Here is a 19,790-nt window from a genome sequence, read left to right as displayed (position 1 = left end):
CTAAAAAAGCTAGCAAATAAAGGTTTTTGTTTTTTTTTTTAAATGAGTTAATGTAGGGGTTTCACCAAATCTCATTTGATATATACAAATCTAGCTTATGCATTCCCAACCTCGTATGAGTATTGATAAACTCATGAAAGCCGAGAATCATCCCATTTATTTGGGACCGCAAGCTTGGATTCATGTGCCATTAAAAACATAATTTTACTGAAAACTAAAAAAAAAAAAATAGAAAATGTAAACTGATTGAAATCTAGTTGCATACTTTTTAAGAAAAAAAAGATTTTGATCTTAAGGATCCTAAGTGAATTTTTTAAATGCATTTTAATATGGAATATTTTGAGGAAAAGGTTTCATTTTTAAAAGGAAGGAAATTACTGCTAACAACAAAACACAAAGACCAAGCACAAGCAAAACAAAATCACAAAGTGAAAATTTTGACAACTAATCAAACTAATATGGTGAGAGTAAAGGCCAATCTTCTTTATTTTCCTATAGCCTCTGAAAAATCAAATTTAAGAAAGGATCATCAAAGCAATTGACTAAAGATTTTCAGATGAAGCAAAACAACAAGACACCAAGCAAGAACTAGCATAAGATCAATCAAATACATAAACATGAGTACAATAATATGAAATTAATAACATGGAATTCTAAAAATACACAAACTAAATCAAACATGTCAAACTAAAATTACCTATTTCGAGGCATGACTAGAGTAACATGTGGTTAACTAAACTAATTAACTAGAATCTAAAAGCAAATAAACCAATATAGGATAAATCATGAACAAAAACTAACAAACTTGAAACATGAAAATAAATAACAACTTAGGATCAATTAAACTAAATACCTAAAACTCTGAAGAACACACAAACTAAAATTGAACCAAACAAGAATTAATGTTAACATACTTTATGTGAATAAAACAACTTCGGGTCAACTAGACTAATTTATTAAAATTCTAAAGAACACGAAACTAAAATTGTATCAATTAAGAATTAAAATTAACAAGTAATGTAACTTTCAATCCAATATTTATGAATCAAAACTAATAAGAAAAACTCTAACTTTCCAATCCATTTTTTTTAAAAAATCAAAACTAATATACAAAACTATAACTTTCATTTCAATTAAAAAAAAACTCAAAACTAAAATATAAAAAACTCCCACTTTCATTCCAATTAAAAAAAAATCAAAATTTTTAATGGCAGCTAAGTTGTTATCTTTATCAAGTTTAATGGGCAGTACATGATTCAACATTTGCATTGATTGAGCTATGAATGAGGATGGATTCACAACTTCATCTTATATCCCAAAAAACCGAGTTGAGATTGTCATGGTAGAACCATGAAATTGATACAAAATCCCTGCTCCAACTCCTATTGCATGCAGGTCACAGTTATGTGGGAAACATTCCTCCTATTTACTCTCAGATCATGGTTACGTGGGCAACACCTCCACACCCTCCCTTGAATTTCGATTTGTGCTAGTCATAGGCCACTATTTGTGTTTCAGTTAATGTTTCAGTTATCTGTGCATCTATAAATGCACCTGCATGAAGTGAATAAAAGAGGAGAGTAGAATTCAAAACTTCATCATTTCCTATCTCTCCTATCCTCTCTCAAATTAAACTCATCATTTGGTATCAGAGTTGCGTTTTTTTTTTTTTTCTTCACGGACACACGAGGGAAAACCAATGCTGAGTTTCGTAACGAGGTCAACGAAGCCTTGGCTCGACATGAGTCAAGTTTTGATCAAGTGAATGCCACGTTACAGGCGGTTTTAATGGAGCTCCAAGCTTTGCGAGTAACTCGAACTGCCAAGCACTCCCAACCAGAAATCAACCCCTTTGCCTCAAAGGGATCAGTTCACCACCCGCACACCACTACCGCAATCACCAATACTGACCCACATCTTCCACAACACCTTAAGTTGAATTTTCCCAAATTCAATGGAGAAGGCCCAATCAATTGGATCTATAGGGTTGAACAATATTTTGAGTTTCAGAACATTGTAGCTGAAACCCAAGTTCAGCTTGCCTCCTTCCATCTTGAAGGCATTGCACTCCAGTGGCACCGCTGGTTGACGAAGTTTCGAGGACCCCTTTCTTGGAATGATTTCATCAAGAACCAATTCAAGTGGAGTAGTGAAGCAGAAGAAGCCTTCCACAAATTAAAAGAGGTGTTGACCAATCCGCCAACCTTACGTCTGCCAGACTTCACTCAAAGGTTCGTGATCGAATGTGATGCAAGCAGGACTGGGATAGGGGCAGTTCTCACTCAGTATAACCACCCTGTGGCTTATTTCAGTGAAGCTTTAAAGGAATCAACTTTGGCACTATCCACCTATGAGAAAGAAATGTTGGCAGTTGTCAAGGCAATCAAAAAGTGGCGTCCCTACCTACTAGGTAAACCATTCACAGTTCGCACTAACCACCGGAGCCTTAAATATCTGTCGGAACAACGGATTACCACTCCCGTACAGACACGATGGCTGCCCAAAATCCTTGGGTATGATTATACCATCGAATACAAGAAAGGGCCAAAAAATCAAGCCGCGGACTCCTTATCTCGCAGGGTAGAAGTCTGTTTCATCTCAACTTCTATCCCAAGTGCAGAATGGTGGCAAACACTTCAGAGGGAGGTCCTCCAGGACCCTTTTTACACCAACTTAGAGAACAGGCGTGCTTCACATAACCTTGTGCAGCACGACGGGGTTTGGTTCTATGATAAAAAGGTTTATCTGAGCCCTTCATCCACCCTGCTTCCGTTGATATTGGAAGACAACCACTCCTTCCCAACGGGTGGTCATTTTGGGTTTCATAAGACACTACACCGAATTGGCAGGAGCTTTGTATAACCTAATATGCGGTGGAAGGTGAAGGAGTTTCTACAAACTTGCGAGGTATGCCAGCAATACAAGGTTGATTGTATGAAACCAGCAGGTCTCCTCTAACCTTTGCCAATTCCAACTAAAATGTGGTCAGATATTTTGATGGACTTCATTGAAGGACTGCCCAACTCCAATGGTCATTCCGTCATCATGGTCGTCGTGGATCGTCTATCAAAATATGCCCACTTCATCCCTTTTAAACATCCTTATACGGCGGTCACAATTGCAAAGGCGTTTGTCTCTAATGTGGTCCGACTCCATGACATTCCTACATCCATCGTCAGTGACAGAGACAAGGTCTTCACAAGTGCCTTATGGCAGATCTTATTCCAGTTGCAAGGGACTAAATTGAATATGAGCTCTAGTTACCACCCACAGACTGATGGCCAAACTGAAGTTATCAACCGCACCTTGGAGCAGTATCTGCGGTGTTTTGCGGGACTACAACCGCAGAAATGGGTAGAATGGGTTCCATGGGCAGAATTCAGTTACAACACCTCCACCCATTCCTCTACCAAATTCAGCCCATTCGAAGCAGTCTACGGGGTGCCTCCCCCAAGCTTCCTTTCTTACATACCAGGCACAGCACGGGTCCAGGCAGTGGATGAATATCTCCAAGATCGGGATGAAATCTTGAAGGAGTTACGTCACAATCTTCGAATGGCACAAGATAGAATGAAAAGTCATGCAGACCAATGACGAAGAGATGTTCAGTTCAATGTTGGGGACTTCGTTTACGTAAAATTGCAGCCCTACCGCCAGACTTTAGTAGCTTTCAGGAAGTCTTTAAAACTTTCTCCCCGTTTTTTTTGGCCCATACCAAATTCTAGAGAAGGTCGGACCAGTGGCTTACAGACTGTTTCTTCCCGCGGGGTCCCAAATTCATGATGTATTTCATGTTAGCCTCTTACGCAAGCATTTGGGGCCAATCACCCCCACATCTGCTCAACTTCCGCCAGTTTCGGACGAATCTATATTATTGCCACAACTGGAGTCCATCCTGGCTCAACGCGTGATTCACAAAGGGAAGTACAGACCTCGCACCGAATTTTTGGTGAAGTGGTTGGGCGCACCAATTGAAGATGCCACCTGGAAGAATGCATGGCGGTTCTCCAAAGCATACCCGGAGTTTCGTCCTTGAGGACAAGGACGCTTTGAGGGGGAGGGAATGATACAAAATCCCTGCTCCAACTCCTATTGCATGTAGGTCACAGTTACGTGGGAAACACTCCTCCTATTTACTCTCAGATCATGGTTATGTGGGCAACACCTCCACACCCTCCCTTGAATTTCGATTTGTGCTAGTCATAGGCCACTATTTGTGTTTCAGTTAATGTTTCAGTTATCTGTGCATCTATAAATGCACCTGCATGAAGTGAATAAAAGAGGAGAGTAGAATTCAAAACTTCATCATTTCCTATCTCTCCTGTCCTCTCTCAAATTAAACTCATCAGAAACTGATGCAAAAATATATATATATATGAAGAATGGTGGCTCTAATATTGTGTACATTTGCATAAGAAGAATGCAAATTTAGTTTTTGTATATTAAGAGGAAGAATTACATGTACAGAAGAGGTTCTCTACTATACTATTTATTGTTTCAGTTGTAATAAACAACACTACCAGATTCGTAACTATTTGCACAGTTCAAACTACACTACCAAATTCCTAACTAGCACAATTCTGAGTGATCTTGGTTCTGTTGAGTTTTGTTATTGCAACAACCTTCTATTGCTGGTGCAGTTGTGGTCTATCAAATGTTACTCCTTAGAAAAAAGGTAGCTCATTTCTGAATGGGCTCCTCCTTGAATCTGTGGTTGTGTATTTTTCTTTCTAATATTGTAATATGTCTAAGTGACATTGCAACCTGTGGAGATTGTGAACTGGTAGCATTGATCCCCTCATATGTGTGCACACTTCCCTTTGTGGAGATCCTTGGGTGTAGGTTATGCATGGAAAGGTGTGGCTTGTCCATCCTCAATTCCCATTGTGCGCTTCTTGAAAATTCCTTTTTTTTTTTTATTGCAGTTGTGCATGTATATTTTTCCTAAGAAAAATCTTCCATTTTCCACTTTCTAAAAAATGATGCGTAATCCCCCATTTCCAATTAGGAGGTGGTGCACTACAACCTCTTATAGGTTGTCTAGACCTATGAACCAGTTGTGAACAAGTCATTTATTTGCAAGAAACCCATGACTTAGATCTTCTTTGCAACTCTTAATGCACCTAAGTCATATACAATGCAAAATATGCAAGCAAAAATACTCATAAAGTATAATACATCGAATAAGGATTGATAAAGTGAAACTGGAACATCATTAAATACATAATGAATTCTGAATTTATTACATCATGTCATACTTTTAAGGGCTCTTTCCTAACAGGTTGTTTCCCATCCAACATTGAGTGCACCAACAACACTCTTTTTTACCAATGCTTCAAATCAAATAAACTTGAATTGAATTAGAAGGTGATACACATGCACGAAAAGAGTTATGTAGCTAATAATTATTTTAATTCTTTGCCTACTTCATGATGATTTTATCCTTTATAATATATATTATATATCTAATTGCATTTAAAAGCGTTTTCCCTCGCTTAAACCATGACTTTTTCCTAGTAGTGTGGTCTATACTTCACAAAGTTTTCATTATTTTGAAATAAACAATTTATGATATAAGTTAACTTTAATAACATCTAGTTAACTTAGACCCTTTTGTCTTACTTCATTTTATTTTTTAAAAACAAAATTAATAAAATCTAAAGATACCACATTCATCATAGCCAACTCTTACCATTTCGCACCATACACCCGAACTTCATTGTGTCATCGCCATTGCAAGTACTACCAGCAAATTAAGATGGAACAAGCTTTAGTTTTATTAGACTACGAGAGTAACTATCATGAAAAGGGAAAAAGAGTTTTTTTTTTCGCCTTGTTTTTTTATTTTTATAAAAAAATGATTGAATTTAAGGCTCTGTTTGGTAAGTACTTTTGAGAAAATTTTTTATTTTAGAACATAAAAAAATAAAAAAATAAAAACAAAAAACCATTTATAATAACCAAAAAATAAAAAATAGTTTTATGTTCTCAAAAAATTGAAACGATTTTGTTTTCAAATAATGTCTCTAATTATTTTCACTTATTGTCTAAGAGTTATTTTAAAAAATAATTATATAAATTAATATAGATAATGATTAAAAATAAAACTGAATAACAATTATTTTTAAAACATACGTAAAAATATAGAAAATAAGTTAAAATCACTCCAAGTCCCGAATTGACTTTTGTTTTATGAGGCATTATAGAACAATTTTCAAAATCCATATCTTAAAACTAATTTTGAAAGGAATTCTCAAATGAAGCCTAAATTTCTTTTCTTTATTTTTTTCTTCTTCTCTTTTCTTTTTTCTTTTATTTTTCCTCTCCAATTTTATTACTACATCCTTTCCCTCAAACTTTCCATGATTCAACCAAAATATTAATATATGTGTGAATGAGAGGTCCATTAATCCAAGCTCAGGGGGAGAGATGCAACCCTGCAAGACCATCCCTTTTCTCGGGAAACGAACACAACCCCAATTGCAGACAAGTATCACAAATGTGTCCTAAGGCCATTGGAGAAGCAATATTAAAGATGGGGGTGGTTGAGGAATTGAATTATGGAACTTATAATAATACATGGCATGTAGTCATCGACTCCAAGTCTCTAACTCCGCGTGCAACCTTCATGTGGGACAAGACGAATTGAACTTCAAACTCCACAACTACATGCCATGTATTATATATTGTAAGTTATGGGTAAGCTGAGTTCTTCATACCAGTCTGTTTCCCACGTTCTCTAAGTAGGCAAAGCAATAGAATAACATATGATGAAGAGACTACATCAATAATATTCACAATATCTCCAACTTAGCCGTCCTTCAACCACTCAATTCTCTTCCATCTCCCACGTGCTTGTATGAGTTTCGAGTTGTCGGCCAGCTATATATCTCAACTATTACACAGTTATATCTTCCAGTTCCAGAATGTATACACAATATTCTCAATGGCTCATGTGCAGTTACGAGCTAAACAGCTTAATTGTTTTAATTGCGCCTTAATTATGAATTATATGTGAAATGAAGTATTTGATAAAATTTAATGTTTATTACTTAATTATTTAAGTTGATTTTAAATTAAATTATTAATTTAAAACTTATTATTTAATTCTTATTTTAAGTATTAAGATTGTTTGATAAAATTAATTTAAAACTTATTTTAAATTATCATATTAACATTTTTATCTTCATAATTTATAATTAGGGCAAATAAGATTGAATAACACTAGATTCCTAAAGTAACAAAAAAGATCGTGAAGGTAAATAGGGTAAATAAAAATAAAAAGATAGAATGAAGTATAGTTTTAAAAATAAGTTAATTATTTTTACTTATTACTTAAAATTGTTTTTAACTTTAAATCATATATTAAATTATTTTGCTAAATATACTTAATTTACTTAATAACTTAAATTAAGTTATTAAGTCACTTTAAGTTATTAAATTATTTACAAAACATCCAGAAGAAAATTCAAACTAAAATAAGAAATAAAAAATACACTCTATCGGTGTCCTCCCGTTGCGTCGCAAGTGTAATAGTCTCATGAAAGTTTACTTGAGAGCAATAAACATGGTATGAGGTGCATCTATAAAGAGTGTTCTTAAATACTTGTATTCTCTTTAATTATTTCCATTGTTTATATTACTTTGAGTATTTCTCTAAACAATTATGATACATTTTAACCAGAATAATTTATTAAAATAGACAATAAATGAAAATTTCTACATCAAATTTGAATCTTAGCTTTCACCATGCATCATTGCAAACAAAATCAAGCCAAAAATGGAAACAACAGCTTTATTTATTTATTTATTTATTTATTCTGATACTAATCTAAACTATATATCTGAAGCAGCAACAGATGGTTGAGATTAAATGTTGTATGAGAAATTTAATGTGAGAGCATGATAGTACAGTATTTGTCATATATTTTATGTAGGGTTAGAAAGACAAGAAGGCAATGATTGGGCATAAGATAATAGAGATTACCCAAATGGGGGAAACAAGAGAATTTGAATGCAGTTTGGGTGTTGTGGAGACACATTGCCCATCTCATTTACAAACTTGTAAATGCTTGCATGGAATTCCAAACAGATACATGTAAGAGCACAAAAATACAAGATAACTGAAATCATGGGTCAATCTCAAACCAAACTACTCTTAAATAATTCAGTTTTCTTAATGCTATTCCAACACATCTGAAATCAGACAGACCTGCAAGTCTCCCATTATATTATTCCTACTCATCCCACCTTTTCATTCAATGAAAGGCTGATGCTATGTACATTTTCCAATTTCTCTGTTTATTTATTTATTTATTTATTTATTTTTAAAAATAATAAATAACATTTTCACCCTTATTGCATTTATCTGCCTCCCCATCCCATCATCAAACCCTAATTCTAATCTTTTGTTCCCTCCTCTCTTTTGTTCTTCTTTCTTTGTTATTGCTTCAATTAAGAAATAAAAAAAAAATGATTTGACACTTAAAAAGATGATAATAGTGGATGTATTTTTTGCAAAGGATATCAGAAATATGAGATTTTTTAAATGAAGATTTTTCACAAAGTACTTTAACATAGTTAGTGCTTTTGCTATTCAATTTTTATTAAAATAATTTCAAAAAGTATATCCAATAATGTAATTTTATTATTATTTTTTAAAATTTTGATAATAAAAATTAGAAAAAAATATAAAAAATAATTTATTTTTAAAGAATTTATATTTACATTTACCTAATCACTCTTTATGTCTAATTTATTTATATATCCACTTTAAAACATTCTTTTTATTAACACATTTGACTAAAATTTTTAATATGTATACCTAAAATACCATATTCATTTTTCTTTTCTACACCAACCTTCTTATTTCTTTCTCTATTTTTTTTTCTTAACAAGAAACTTTAAATCAAAATGTTTTCTCTAAAACTTGTTTGTCAACAAAAAGAAAAAAAAAAAAAAGAAGTATTTGAGATTTGTTGATTAAAACTAATTTAAACCCTTTTTATACATTTTGTTTAAATCTAAATATTAATATTGTATTTATGCTACATGAATATATTTTAAGATTTGTAATTTATGTAAATTATGATAAAAAATTTATGGAAAAATATGTTAAAAAATAGTTACAAATGATTTAAAAGTGTTTCAAAAATGAGAATTTTTATTTTTTAAAAGTAAGAGAAATAAATAAATAAATAACAAAAAAAAGATTTCATATTACAGGTGTAACATCGAAAATAGGTTTGAAAGTATAGTTACACGTACCTTTAAAGATGTTTAAAAATAAGAAAATAGAATTATTAAACATATTTTATATTTATAAAATAACAAATATAATAAAACAACACCTAAATGTTACCTTTTTTTAATCAATAATGGAGCACTAGTACAACCAAGAAAATCTAACTCTTATTTTGCAACTATTTTTTAAAATAATTTTTAGCAAAAAAAAAAATTAATTAAAAATATGTTTGATTGATTTTGGATCAATGAGATTTTTGAAAATTTATTTTGAGAAAAATATAACCTCCCTTATTTTTTATGAATTGGTTTTAGAACTTAGGAAACAAAGAGGTTTGATTTGTCTTAATCCTAATCTTCATCATTATGATTATTTACATTTATTAAAATTGAGTTTCCAAAAATTTATTGTTGAATCAATATAATACTTTATTTAAGAATTATTTGTAAAAAAATTAAATCTTGAATAATTTTTAAATGGCAAAACAAAATGTCTTTGAATACTAGGGAAATTCTATCACATAATTTTTAGGATATGTTTGTTCTTAGAAAGAAAAAAAATGTTAAGAAAAATAAATTTTTTTTTTCAGATTTGGTTTTACTATAAAAAAATAACATATAATTACACTAAGTAAAAAAGATTATATATTTTTAAAATATTTAATCTTCATATATAAAAATATAAATTTAAATTAATATATAAAAATAATTTATTGATTTTACACCTATATTTTATTTATTTTTCTTCTACTTCTCCTTCCTATTTTCTTTTGTGGTATTTTCCCTCGAACACTTGAGACTCGTTTTTGCCTAGCATGTGCCACGTATGGCTTACCCAATAGCTCACTAACCCTTAGTTTTAGGGTACACACCCTTAAAATAAAAGTGGGGTGGGGGCACTTAGGTTGTGGTTATAATAATGAAATAGGTAGGTTCATTTAATTTGAGATGGGGTACTTGGGAATGTACACCGCTCCATATGCGATGGGAGTCATGGGACATGTGATCACCCATGTGGTGCTTAATAAAAGCCGCACGTGCGTAATGGTCCCCCTCTTCTAAGTTCCACTCCACCCTCGTAAGTCCTAACAGATACATTTGCAGTTTCTCCTCAATCATTCTCATTTTTCTCTGACCAAATCAACACCGCATTTGTACGGACGCCCAAACCTTCGGCATTTCCCATTTCATTCCATGAGGAGGTTTTATTTTATGGGCATTTTTAATTTTATTTTAGGACGTGGGCTTCAATTTATCAAATTTTAGAAATGAAGGGAAAAATGGAAATTGCAAAAACAGATCTAAGAAATAAAAATGACTGCCAAAACCTCAAGGGAATTGTAAAATTCAAACATATTTGCAGTAGAATATGTGACAATTTTCAGTGTGATATTAGAAAAATATGTCTAATCAATAAAATTATAGGTTTTTAATCTTTTTTTTTGTCCCCCTGAATATATACTACTTAATTTCCTTGTATAATTTTTGGAGTCACTACTAAATATTTCCGCAGCCAAAATTTAAGTGGAGTCGATGAATTAAACCACACCCCAGAACTGAATTCAGGAGAAGTCAAAATGGATACAAGAATACGACCTTCCTTCGTATTCTTAATTAGTAAATTAACATTAGAAAGGAAAGGAAAAAAACAAGGGAAAAAAAAGGGAGAATCTCTGTAAATGGAAGTGGGACGTTGTGAGAGTCTCAGTTCTCATTGTGACTGAGAATGCAAAATTCCATTACAAGATCTTCAGGAGAAAGACAAAATAATCCATCAATATTATTTTAATCTTCTTCTTCTTCTTCTTCTTCTTCATCTTCTTCTTTTCTTCACTTTGAGCTTGAATTTGTGTCTCTCTGGGATGACAGAATGGCATCAATGGCTTCCTTCACTTGAGAGATATCAGGAGCCTTTCCACCCTGCACTGGCCAAAATTCATCGGTTGCCAGCACCTAATCAAGGAAAAAGGAAATCCAGTGTCTCATATAAGCTTAATTTCCATGATTCAAGGCCAATCAATGAATGAGTAAACTGTAATTTGTATTGAACCCTCACCTTCACTTGCAATTGGAGGAACTTGACATAACTAATGGCTTTCTCTAACATGGTCACCAAATCAACCTGTGTGAATTAATTGTATGTTAAGAAACAAATGATAACCAGCTTCATGATTAGAAAATGATTATTGCAGTTTCATAGCTGAAATGAGAGTGCAATTAGGCAAATTGAATAAAGATGTTAGTACTGGGAAAGCCCACCTTGGAACCATTTGGTACCAGATCTTGCAGTATCTTTAGCCGCTCGCTGATCCGCTCTCGTCGATTCTGAAATGCAAACATTCTCTCAATCACAGATACCCTTTTAATTGATTTGGCTTAGTTTGCAATCAACCTTTGTTTCAAGTGTAAATTATTATGTTTAACTTTGAAAAGAAGCAAACCTTGGCTGCGAGGCTTTGTGGATCCTTGGGTGGAATTGACTTTGGTTTGGACTTCCTTGTTGCAGCTGTGCACTGCCTTTTTAGAGCTTGCATGGTCTCTCCCTGCAAACAAAGGTTGTAGCCATCAGTGGCAGCATATGAAGATAATTGATTCATTTAGTGCAATTGGGGGCCTATGACAGTATACCATATGGGGGCGCTTATGGAAGCATGATTCTTTTGTTGCAGACTCCTGAATGCTATCAGTGACTGCGGTTGCTTCAGTGTATATCCACCCAAATGACTCTTCTCCATGTTGGTTTTCTTTTGGGGTGTTACCGCTCATGGAGCCATAGCTGCTGGCCGGAAAACAGTTGAAATCCTCCAACAGCCGAGGGTTGGAGTTCAACTTTGGGTTGAGTTGATTTTGGTAATCGTAATTCAAATTATCTTCCCAATTGGAGTAGTCATCTTCGTGGCAAACCTTGGTGTAAGTGACCTGAGAACCCCTCTCATTTTGCTCAAAGCTAAGCAAAGATCCACTGTTGTGCATGAAATTCTCATACCTGGTTTTGAAGGTTATCACAGAATGAGCTTCCTGGGGTTGATAATTCATAGGCCGAATTGCGTTACAATTTGCACTGCTGGCACCAGAAATGGAAGAAGCATGGCTCATGACATACGGCTTGACAAACCCGGCACTACTCTTCTCCGACTCATCTCCCTCCTCAATCACGGCCTTGTGATAATCATCGAGCCCATAAACCCCGGGCGAGGAAAGATCTGAAACCCCTTCAACTGCTGATCCTCCTATCACATTTCCGTAAATCAAAGAACAGTGTTGCACGGAGCCCATGCTCAAGTCATGTGGGGTCCGGTCCTTGGCAAGTGCCATTGAGGTTGAGTGGAGTTGAATATGAGCTAGCTACTAGCTCAAAGCAACAGACTTAAAAGGACTAATATAGACAAGGAGAAGTGCTGAAAATGGGCTATTGGTAGAGATTCAAACACATGGACTTATATTAATTGTGATGGGTAGTCTTAACGGAGGAGAGTATATAAAATGTGTGTTTGAAAGCGGTACTATTCAAAAGTCTAACAGTGATGAAACAAGAAATGTGAAATGAGTATTTATACATAGATGTGATGAGCATGTAATATAATTGTTTAAGTTATTATGGCGGGATTGTTAGCTGGCAGAAATATGTAGATGAATAGATTGGAAGAAGAGGGGAGAGAAGATAAAAAGAGAAGTAGCAAAACTCGGCGGATCTTTCGCCAATCCACGTCTCAGATTCCTCTCTGAGTGTAAGGAACCTAGACCCATTTTGAGGGTCCTTCCTAGCTGCCTTCCCTTCAGACTTGAGAGCCATGAGCACGTGATTTCATTCTCTGTTTTATACTATATTACATTACGTATGTGCATCTGGGTCGAGAGGCATGCTTTCATTCGGTGCATGAAGCTTGCCAAATAAACTGGCACATAGAGGAAGTGAGATTGAGTCGGGAGATATCCCACGTCTTCAACCCAGATAAAAAAAGTTATATCTAGAATCCAGGAGCATTCTGTCTGATCTAAATCCTGAGAAAAGGGGAAAGAAAATTCCTCCATCATATCTCTATTTATAAACATAATCATTTCTTTTTCTGAGCATATTCTGCCAATTGATTCTTTGTAACATGTTTAAAGGAAAATCATGTAAATTTATTTATAAATCAGTCCATGCAGTCTAGAATTAATTGATTAAAAGGAATGAAAACATGTCACATTTGTAAAATTAATCTTTCTTATTTTTGGAACTTGAAGGAAAATCAAATTTTGACATAAATACCTTTCAATATTTTGATTATTTATACGTATATCTTAAAGTATATATATATTTACAAGAAAAAAAATGAGGGTATTTTGTCCAATATAAACATTTTTTAGGATGAAAAAAGGTGAAGAAATAGTTTTGCAAGCCGGGAATGATTTCATCTCTTTTAATCATATAATCATTAAATTTAAAGAAAAATAACCACCCCTAAGCAGAAAAAGTTGTCAGAATGAATCATTGGGCAGAATTTTAAAATTTTAACAAGATTGAAAGTATTTATATCCTATATCTACTTAGAGAGGGAAATAATTAATTGATCATGTAGAATCACTTAAGTTCAATTACCTTAGTGTTGGTGGAGCAGGTCGTACGCAGGATGTCACTAAATTATGGCGATCACATGCAGTAAAAATATCATTTAGCTAATGAGTTGTTTACAACAAGGAATGATAAGCTTACAAATTTGATAATTATAGTGGTGACAGCAAAGATATGCACATGTTGGAGGTGGTGATGATGGTATTCAGGCGCCTATATTCATATGATCAGACTCCCCTGGGGCTAAATCAGACTAATTAATCATTTCTTAGCTCAAAAAAGCATCTAATTTAACTATCAATGAAATGCTTGTACAGCCTTTGGCTGCCCATCAAGGACAATAATTTAATTGTACAAATTTTAGAAACCCGATGAAGATAGTTATCCACATGTTTTGTGTCTGAGACAAGAAGAGAAATTGGGAAAACCAAAGCTGGCAGTGAATTGAACAGGAGCAACTCCTTGTTTCAAGGAGATTGTGTTGTTCCTTTGCCTGAAGACTAGAAACCCATATCACAGAAGGATCACCATCCCACAGGAATCCATCTTTATTTAATGTTTGTTTACCTTATCTTCGAAATTAATAATACTTAAGAAGTCAAAATACTGTGGTCTTATACGTGTCATCAGATTGATAACCCATACACCTGGCAACATCAAAGTTTTAGTAGTTGTCAATTAAAATATCCTCTCTCTCTCTCTCTAAAAGGATGACTTCTATTGTGGTTTAACATAGACAAAATGATCAAGATTAACATTTAAATAAAACAATGAAAATTTGAGGATGACTTAAAGTTTCTTATTTGCTTTGACAAAAGAAATTCATTTGCTTGTTATCTCGATTATTAAAAAAATCTCTTAGGTTTATTCTTGGAAACATCTTAGCAATGTTGTAAGAGTTTGATATATCAACAATTGATGATAGTGTGCAAGTGTGCAAAAGATTAATGACCCAATCTATTACTCGTACTCAGCTTGTTGACCAGCAAGGCGAGTATGGCCCCAAAGGATTGGAATTGGCGTGAGGTTGAGCCAATGTGTCTCCAATATGGAGAAAGTAATTGAGAGTACAGGGAGGTTGAGAGACGTATTCTACCCTTGGCTGTTTCTCTGCCTTTGATTGTTCAAGTACTAAAAATTCCAATATGAGCATGGTAAGCCATATTACACTACTTCTGGGGAAACAATATGAAAGAAAAGACAAATGAAATAAATAAAACAGTAAGATAAATCCAAATGCATTTGATTAGGAGCTCCTTGTTTAATTTATAATCTTCATATTCATAGTCAATATACGTAATTAATCACCTTCCTGGTTTGCTTTGGGTTTTGTTGAAAGATGATTTACAAAATACAAAATCAAAGAGCGAATATTCCCAAACTAAAAATCAAAAGAACAAAGGACTATTAATTAGAGTAGTGGTTTGATCAATCCCAATAGAACTATAGAATTAGTGATTTTTAGCTTCAAGAAATTGCAAATTAATAAGTTGATCTAAGAACTATTTCCTAGCTAACTTACTCTAAACTGAATTAAATTTTGAAATTGTGTTTGTGAATCTAACTAAAGGAAAGATATAGCTGCGATGAATAAGATATCCGGAGTTGGTCATAGTACTCTTGAATTTGGATTTTAAGGAGAATTGAATCCAATTTACTGATAAGTAGTTGCACTCTTTTGCATTCTTAATTCACCTAGTTGGTTTTATTTCTCACTCAAGCTTCACCCTAAAGTCGTTGCACATGCATGATAAAACCAATTACCAAGGAATCAAACCTCATGATAACCATTGTCTGAGCCTAGTAGGAATCTGGTATATCTTGTTGTGGGATGCAATACTTTGGAGAGAGGTTTAACTCCTTAATAGTGAAAATTTGAATATATGAATAAGGAGTTAAGCATTTGCCATCATGGATGCCTTCCATTATAATCTTCCCTTAAGAACTATACCTCCTTTGGATCTATGAGGGTTTTAGCTACTCATTGTACAATTAACAACCATATAAAAATGAGGAAAAAATTTGGGAAGCTTTTAGATTACTCAATTTAAAGTTTTAAAAAATCATCCATATCAATTGTATGTGCTTTAAAACAACATAAGCTACTATTAGGAACCCTATATAACTACAAGAAATTGGATTTTTGGTGACGGTCGCCAACCGTCACCAAATTGTATATATCCGTGACCAAAACCTATTGTCGCGGTCTTATGAAACCGTGACCGAGCGTCACAATATGAGGCGTAGCTAAAGGCATTGGTCACGGTCAGGTAATAAACCATGACTATATGTTTAACCTTTAGTCACGGTCAAATAATGAACGTGATTAAATGTACACTTATAGTCACGGGTAAAATTTATCGACTGTGACAAAATGTAAACTTTTGGTCACAATCAATGCCCTAAACCATGACTAAATGTATGCCTATAGTCACGATTAATAAAAATGACCGTGACTAAATGTAAACTTTTGGTCACGGTCAATGCCCTAAACCGTGACTAAATGTATGCCTATAGTCACAGTTAATAAAAATGACCGTGACTAAATGTAAACTTTTGGTCACGGTCAATGCCCTAAACCGTGACTAAATGTATGCCTATAGTCACAGTTAATAAAAATGACCGTGACTAAATGTAAACTTTTGGTCATGGTCAATGCCCTAACCGTGACTAAATGTAAACTTTTGGTCATGGTCAATGCCCTAAACCGTGACTAAATGTCAACTTTCGGTCACGATTAATGCCTTAAACCGTGACTAAATGTATATCTATAGTCACGGTTAATAAAAATGACCGTGACGGTTAATGCCCTAAACCATGACTAAATATAGGTATATGGTCACGGTAATTAAGTGACCGTGACTAAACATTAAGTCTATTATGGCCGCTATCCCTACCTTTTGGTGACGATTCATTTTAAGCGTGACTAAAAGCACACTTATGGTCACAAACTAAAATATGTTATATTTTGAACATTGGTTTTTTATAAATTAAAATTTCCCAAACCTGTTATAAACCCAAACAAACCCATTTTAGACCTGTATATGCAATTAAACAATTAAACCAATTTCAATATATTACAATCAATTATTCCAAGCTAGTTAAAAACTTATATATCAATATAAGTCATTAAATAAAAAAAACATAATATAACGAAAAAAAACCAAACAAACAAAAAACAAAGAGATTCAAATTTAGTTTCACATTAGAACATAATATAACAAATCAACCAACCAAACATCACATAATAGTCATAGAAAGCAAAAAAAGTTAGGAGAATCTATCATATAAATAAGTAGCATAATCTTCAAAAAAGTTAAGAGAATCTATCATATAAAGTTGTAGCAAAATCTTCAAATGTCTACTGCTTTTACTGAAATTGTTGCATCATTTGCATCATCTGTTCTTGAATTTGTGCTTGCATTTGTGCTTGCATTTTTCTTTGCATTTCCATCATTTTTTCTTCAAACTCTTCTTTCACTTCTTCACGTGTCTTTTTTTGAACTTCTATCAACCTCTCTTCAAATGTTTCTTTCACATGTGAGAGTTCATCTTTCACATTTGAGAGTTCTTCAGTTGCAGTTGTAAACTTTTGTTCTGCAACTATTAGCATCTCTTGGGCGTTTTCAAGTTGTGTTGAAAGAATAACTCCTGATCGCCTTCTACTAGTACAACCAAAGATTGAGGTAGGAGTAGGACCAAATCCATACCCTCGAACACGACCATGCCTCTCTGGACCCATGACTTGAGTATATATCTCATCTACAAATGTAGATGCTACAGATGTAGATGCTCTAGATGATGCAGAAGTAGAAGAAGATGTCCCCTCAGGTTGGGATAGTAATTGTTGAAATTGATCCTGGAATTATAAAAAACAAAAAAAAAAAAATTATTAGACTTTTAAAATAATTTAGTATGAGGCTATGATTGAAATACAAGTATATAAAATTTATTTACTTCATTACCATAATCTCCTTAGAATGATCATCAACAGGCGTCCCATCTTTTCTTGTGTGTGTCAGGGCAAACATCTCAATTCTATTAGGCTCACTTCGATCCTCCTTCTTTTATGCCTATTCTTATAAGTAAAACAATTGAGTTATTTATGATGAATTATTTATGTACAAACAAATCATATTAATAATAAATTTTCAACCTGTTCATATCGAATTTGAGCATAACTTTTTGATCCCGATGTATGCTTTATCACTTGTTTTGCCCTATTTGCCTTGTTTTTTTTTTCTGAGATATCCTACATCAATTAAAAAATAGCAAGTCACCTATATAGGTAATAGAAACGTAATAAAAGTTATATACATGAAGTATTAGGTTAGATATAACTAATAAATATCATTTTATGTGAATATGAGTATCATAAGATACATTATCAAGAAAAGATCATTATCTTTACCTTGGCCTCAAGTATACCCCAAAAGTGGATGAGCCACCTCCAATCATCATCCAATAAGTGTGGAGGTCGATGGCACAATCTCTCCTCATCTGTATTATAAGGGTTATAATACTTGGCCTTCATTTTATTTCTATAGCTTCTAAACAAATTTCCACAACATTGAAGAATGTAGCTCTTACATGTTTCTTCTAGTTCATATTTTTCCTGTATTGCATTAAAATGTCATGTTTAAATAAGAGGTATCATTTTTAAACAATAGCATTACAATTTAGATTGAATAGTAACTAGCATATACCAATACTAAGGCCCAAATCTTTTCCTTCACATCTTCACTAACATGATTCCAATCTTGAAATTGGATGGGTACATTGTGTTGAGATCGCACCAATGTTCCCATATAGCTTGACAATCTTTCCCCTTTTCCATCATAAACAACTTGCCCTCTGGTATTGAATCGTGTAGTTTTTTTTCCTCGGGTTTCATACTAAGTAAATCTAAGTTACGTGTCAGGCCACGTGTCCTCTTTTTGCTAGAGGATGAACCTATTAAGAGTAATAATGAAATTAAAAGAAACACAATTTACTTATCTTATATAAAATTAAACATTAAAAACCTATTATTCAAGAAATTAAATATATGTAAACACATTTATCATTTGTAAAGTTAAACATAATCTTCTTAATCATACCAACAATAGAAGGATCTGAAGAATCAGAAGGATCAGAACTACTAGGAGTAGTAGTTGCAGCAAGTTGTATGTCTAAGAGTTGTTGTAGATTGTCCACCTCATCTTCTGGAGACACTATTTGTACTCTTCCTCTTCGATGTGACATTTCCTACATAATAAAGTAAATTAGAAAAAGTAATACAAAATAAGTTACATAAATAATTGAAATAAATTACAATTTGTATATCTGGTAAGTATATATTTATGTACTTACCAATACTATTAGCTACACATCATCTATATCATCATCATGAATGAATTCATTATCTTTTTCAACAATGTTTTTTTGTCGTGATTGTAGAACATCTGTTTGGATAGTTTCTCCTGCAATATCATTTCTGTCCCAATTGATTAAATCATTCTCGATCAACTCATGCACATCACGTTGACTATGAAGTGTTATAAGTTGTTGATATGGCTCTGGATCATTAGTAGATACTTTCTGATTCATATCATAAACCCCTCGAGTTTGTATCTCTACAACGGTGTACCAATTTTCCTCATTTGAATTTTGAACATAGAAGACTTGTTTTGCTTGAGATGCAAGCACAAATGGTTCATCTGTGCATATGTATACAAACTTTTCCATAATTATTTGTATCTCTTATTATATAATTAATAGTTCTTAAATTATAATTTTTTTTATCTACTTTCTATTTTTTTTTTTATCTACTTAAAATATCATGGATTTTAGATAGTTGGTAATATGAGTTCCCAAAGCTAAAAAAATATTATTGAAAAGGCAATTTAAAATTACTTTTTTTAAAAAAGATAATTTAAATTTAAATTTAAAATTGTCTTTTAAAAAATATTTTAATATTTAATTGAAAAGGCAATTTCCTAATACACTTAAT

General features: G+C 33.2%; 2 protein-coding genes across 3 annotated transcripts; both read right to left on the bottom strand.

Annotated features, from left to right (window-relative positions):
* Nucleotides 1-10,913: 10,913 nt before the first annotated feature.
* LOC100255367 (putative transcription factor bHLH086) lies at nucleotides 10,914-12,543 on the bottom strand. Its single transcript, XM_002272378.4, has 5 exons — nucleotides 11,872-12,543; nucleotides 11,685-11,786; nucleotides 11,503-11,568; nucleotides 11,300-11,365; nucleotides 10,914-11,196 (listed from the first exon to the last, which is right to left on the bottom strand). Exons 1-5 carry the CDS (start codon nucleotides 12,517-12,519, stop codon nucleotides 11,074-11,076), a joined length of 1,005 nt encoding a protein of 334 aa, XP_002272414.3. The 5' UTR covers nucleotides 12,520-12,543; the 3' UTR covers nucleotides 10,914-11,073.
* A 4,315-nt stretch (nucleotides 12,544-16,858) lies between these two features.
* Nucleotides 16,859-18,725, bottom strand: LOC104881548 (uncharacterized). 2 transcript variants are annotated; one of them, XR_009467611.1, is made up of 4 exons: nucleotides 18,505-18,725; nucleotides 17,955-18,413; nucleotides 17,764-17,871; nucleotides 16,859-17,657 (listed from the first exon to the last, which is right to left on the bottom strand). XR_009467611.1 is itself a non-coding variant. In XM_059742603.1 (3 exons), exons 2-3 carry the CDS (start codon nucleotides 17,827-17,829, stop codon nucleotides 17,169-17,171), a joined length of 555 nt encoding a protein of 184 aa, XP_059598586.1. In that variant the 5' UTR covers nucleotides 17,830-18,413; nucleotides 18,505-18,725; the 3' UTR covers nucleotides 16,859-17,168. The 2 variants fall into 2 exon arrangements, 1 of the variants encoding a protein (XP_059598586.1); XM_059742603.1 differs by having other exon boundaries at nucleotides 17,764-18,413.
* Between the last annotated feature and the right edge of the window lie 1,065 nt (nucleotides 18,726-19,790).

The sequence above is a fragment of the Vitis vinifera genome, chromosome 14 (genome assembly GCF_030704535.1).
Source record: "Vitis vinifera cultivar Pinot Noir 40024 chromosome 14, ASM3070453v1".
In the NCBI taxonomy this organism is placed as follows: domain Eukaryota; kingdom Viridiplantae; phylum Streptophyta; class Magnoliopsida; order Vitales; family Vitaceae; genus Vitis; species Vitis vinifera.
The sequence above is the reverse complement of the archived record's forward strand: the minus strand, read 5'-3'. Positions and strand labels throughout refer to the sequence as shown.

Excerpts from the sequence above, each read along its gene's own strand:
- LOC100255367 (XM_002272378.4), bottom strand. The coding sequence starts at position 12,519 with ATGGGCTCCGTGCAACACTGTTCTTTGATTTACGGAAATGTGATAGGA. Across the intron at positions 11,366-11,502 it reads TGGTACCAAATGGTTCCAAG|GTTGATTTGGTGACCATGTT; the intron begins GTGGGCTTTCCC and ends TAATTCACACAG. Across the intron at positions 11,197-11,299 it reads TCCTCCAATTGCAAGTGAAG|GTGCTGGCAACCGATGAATT; the intron begins GTGAGGGTTCAA and ends TTCCTTGATTAG.
- LOC104881548 (XM_059742603.1), bottom strand. The coding sequence starts at position 17,829 with ATGTTTGCCCTGACACACACAAGAAAAGATGGGACGCCTGTTGATGAT. Across the intron at positions 17,658-17,763 it reads ATCATTCTAAGGAGATTATG|GATCAATTTCAACAATTACT; the intron begins GTAATGAAGTAA and ends TTATAATTCCAG.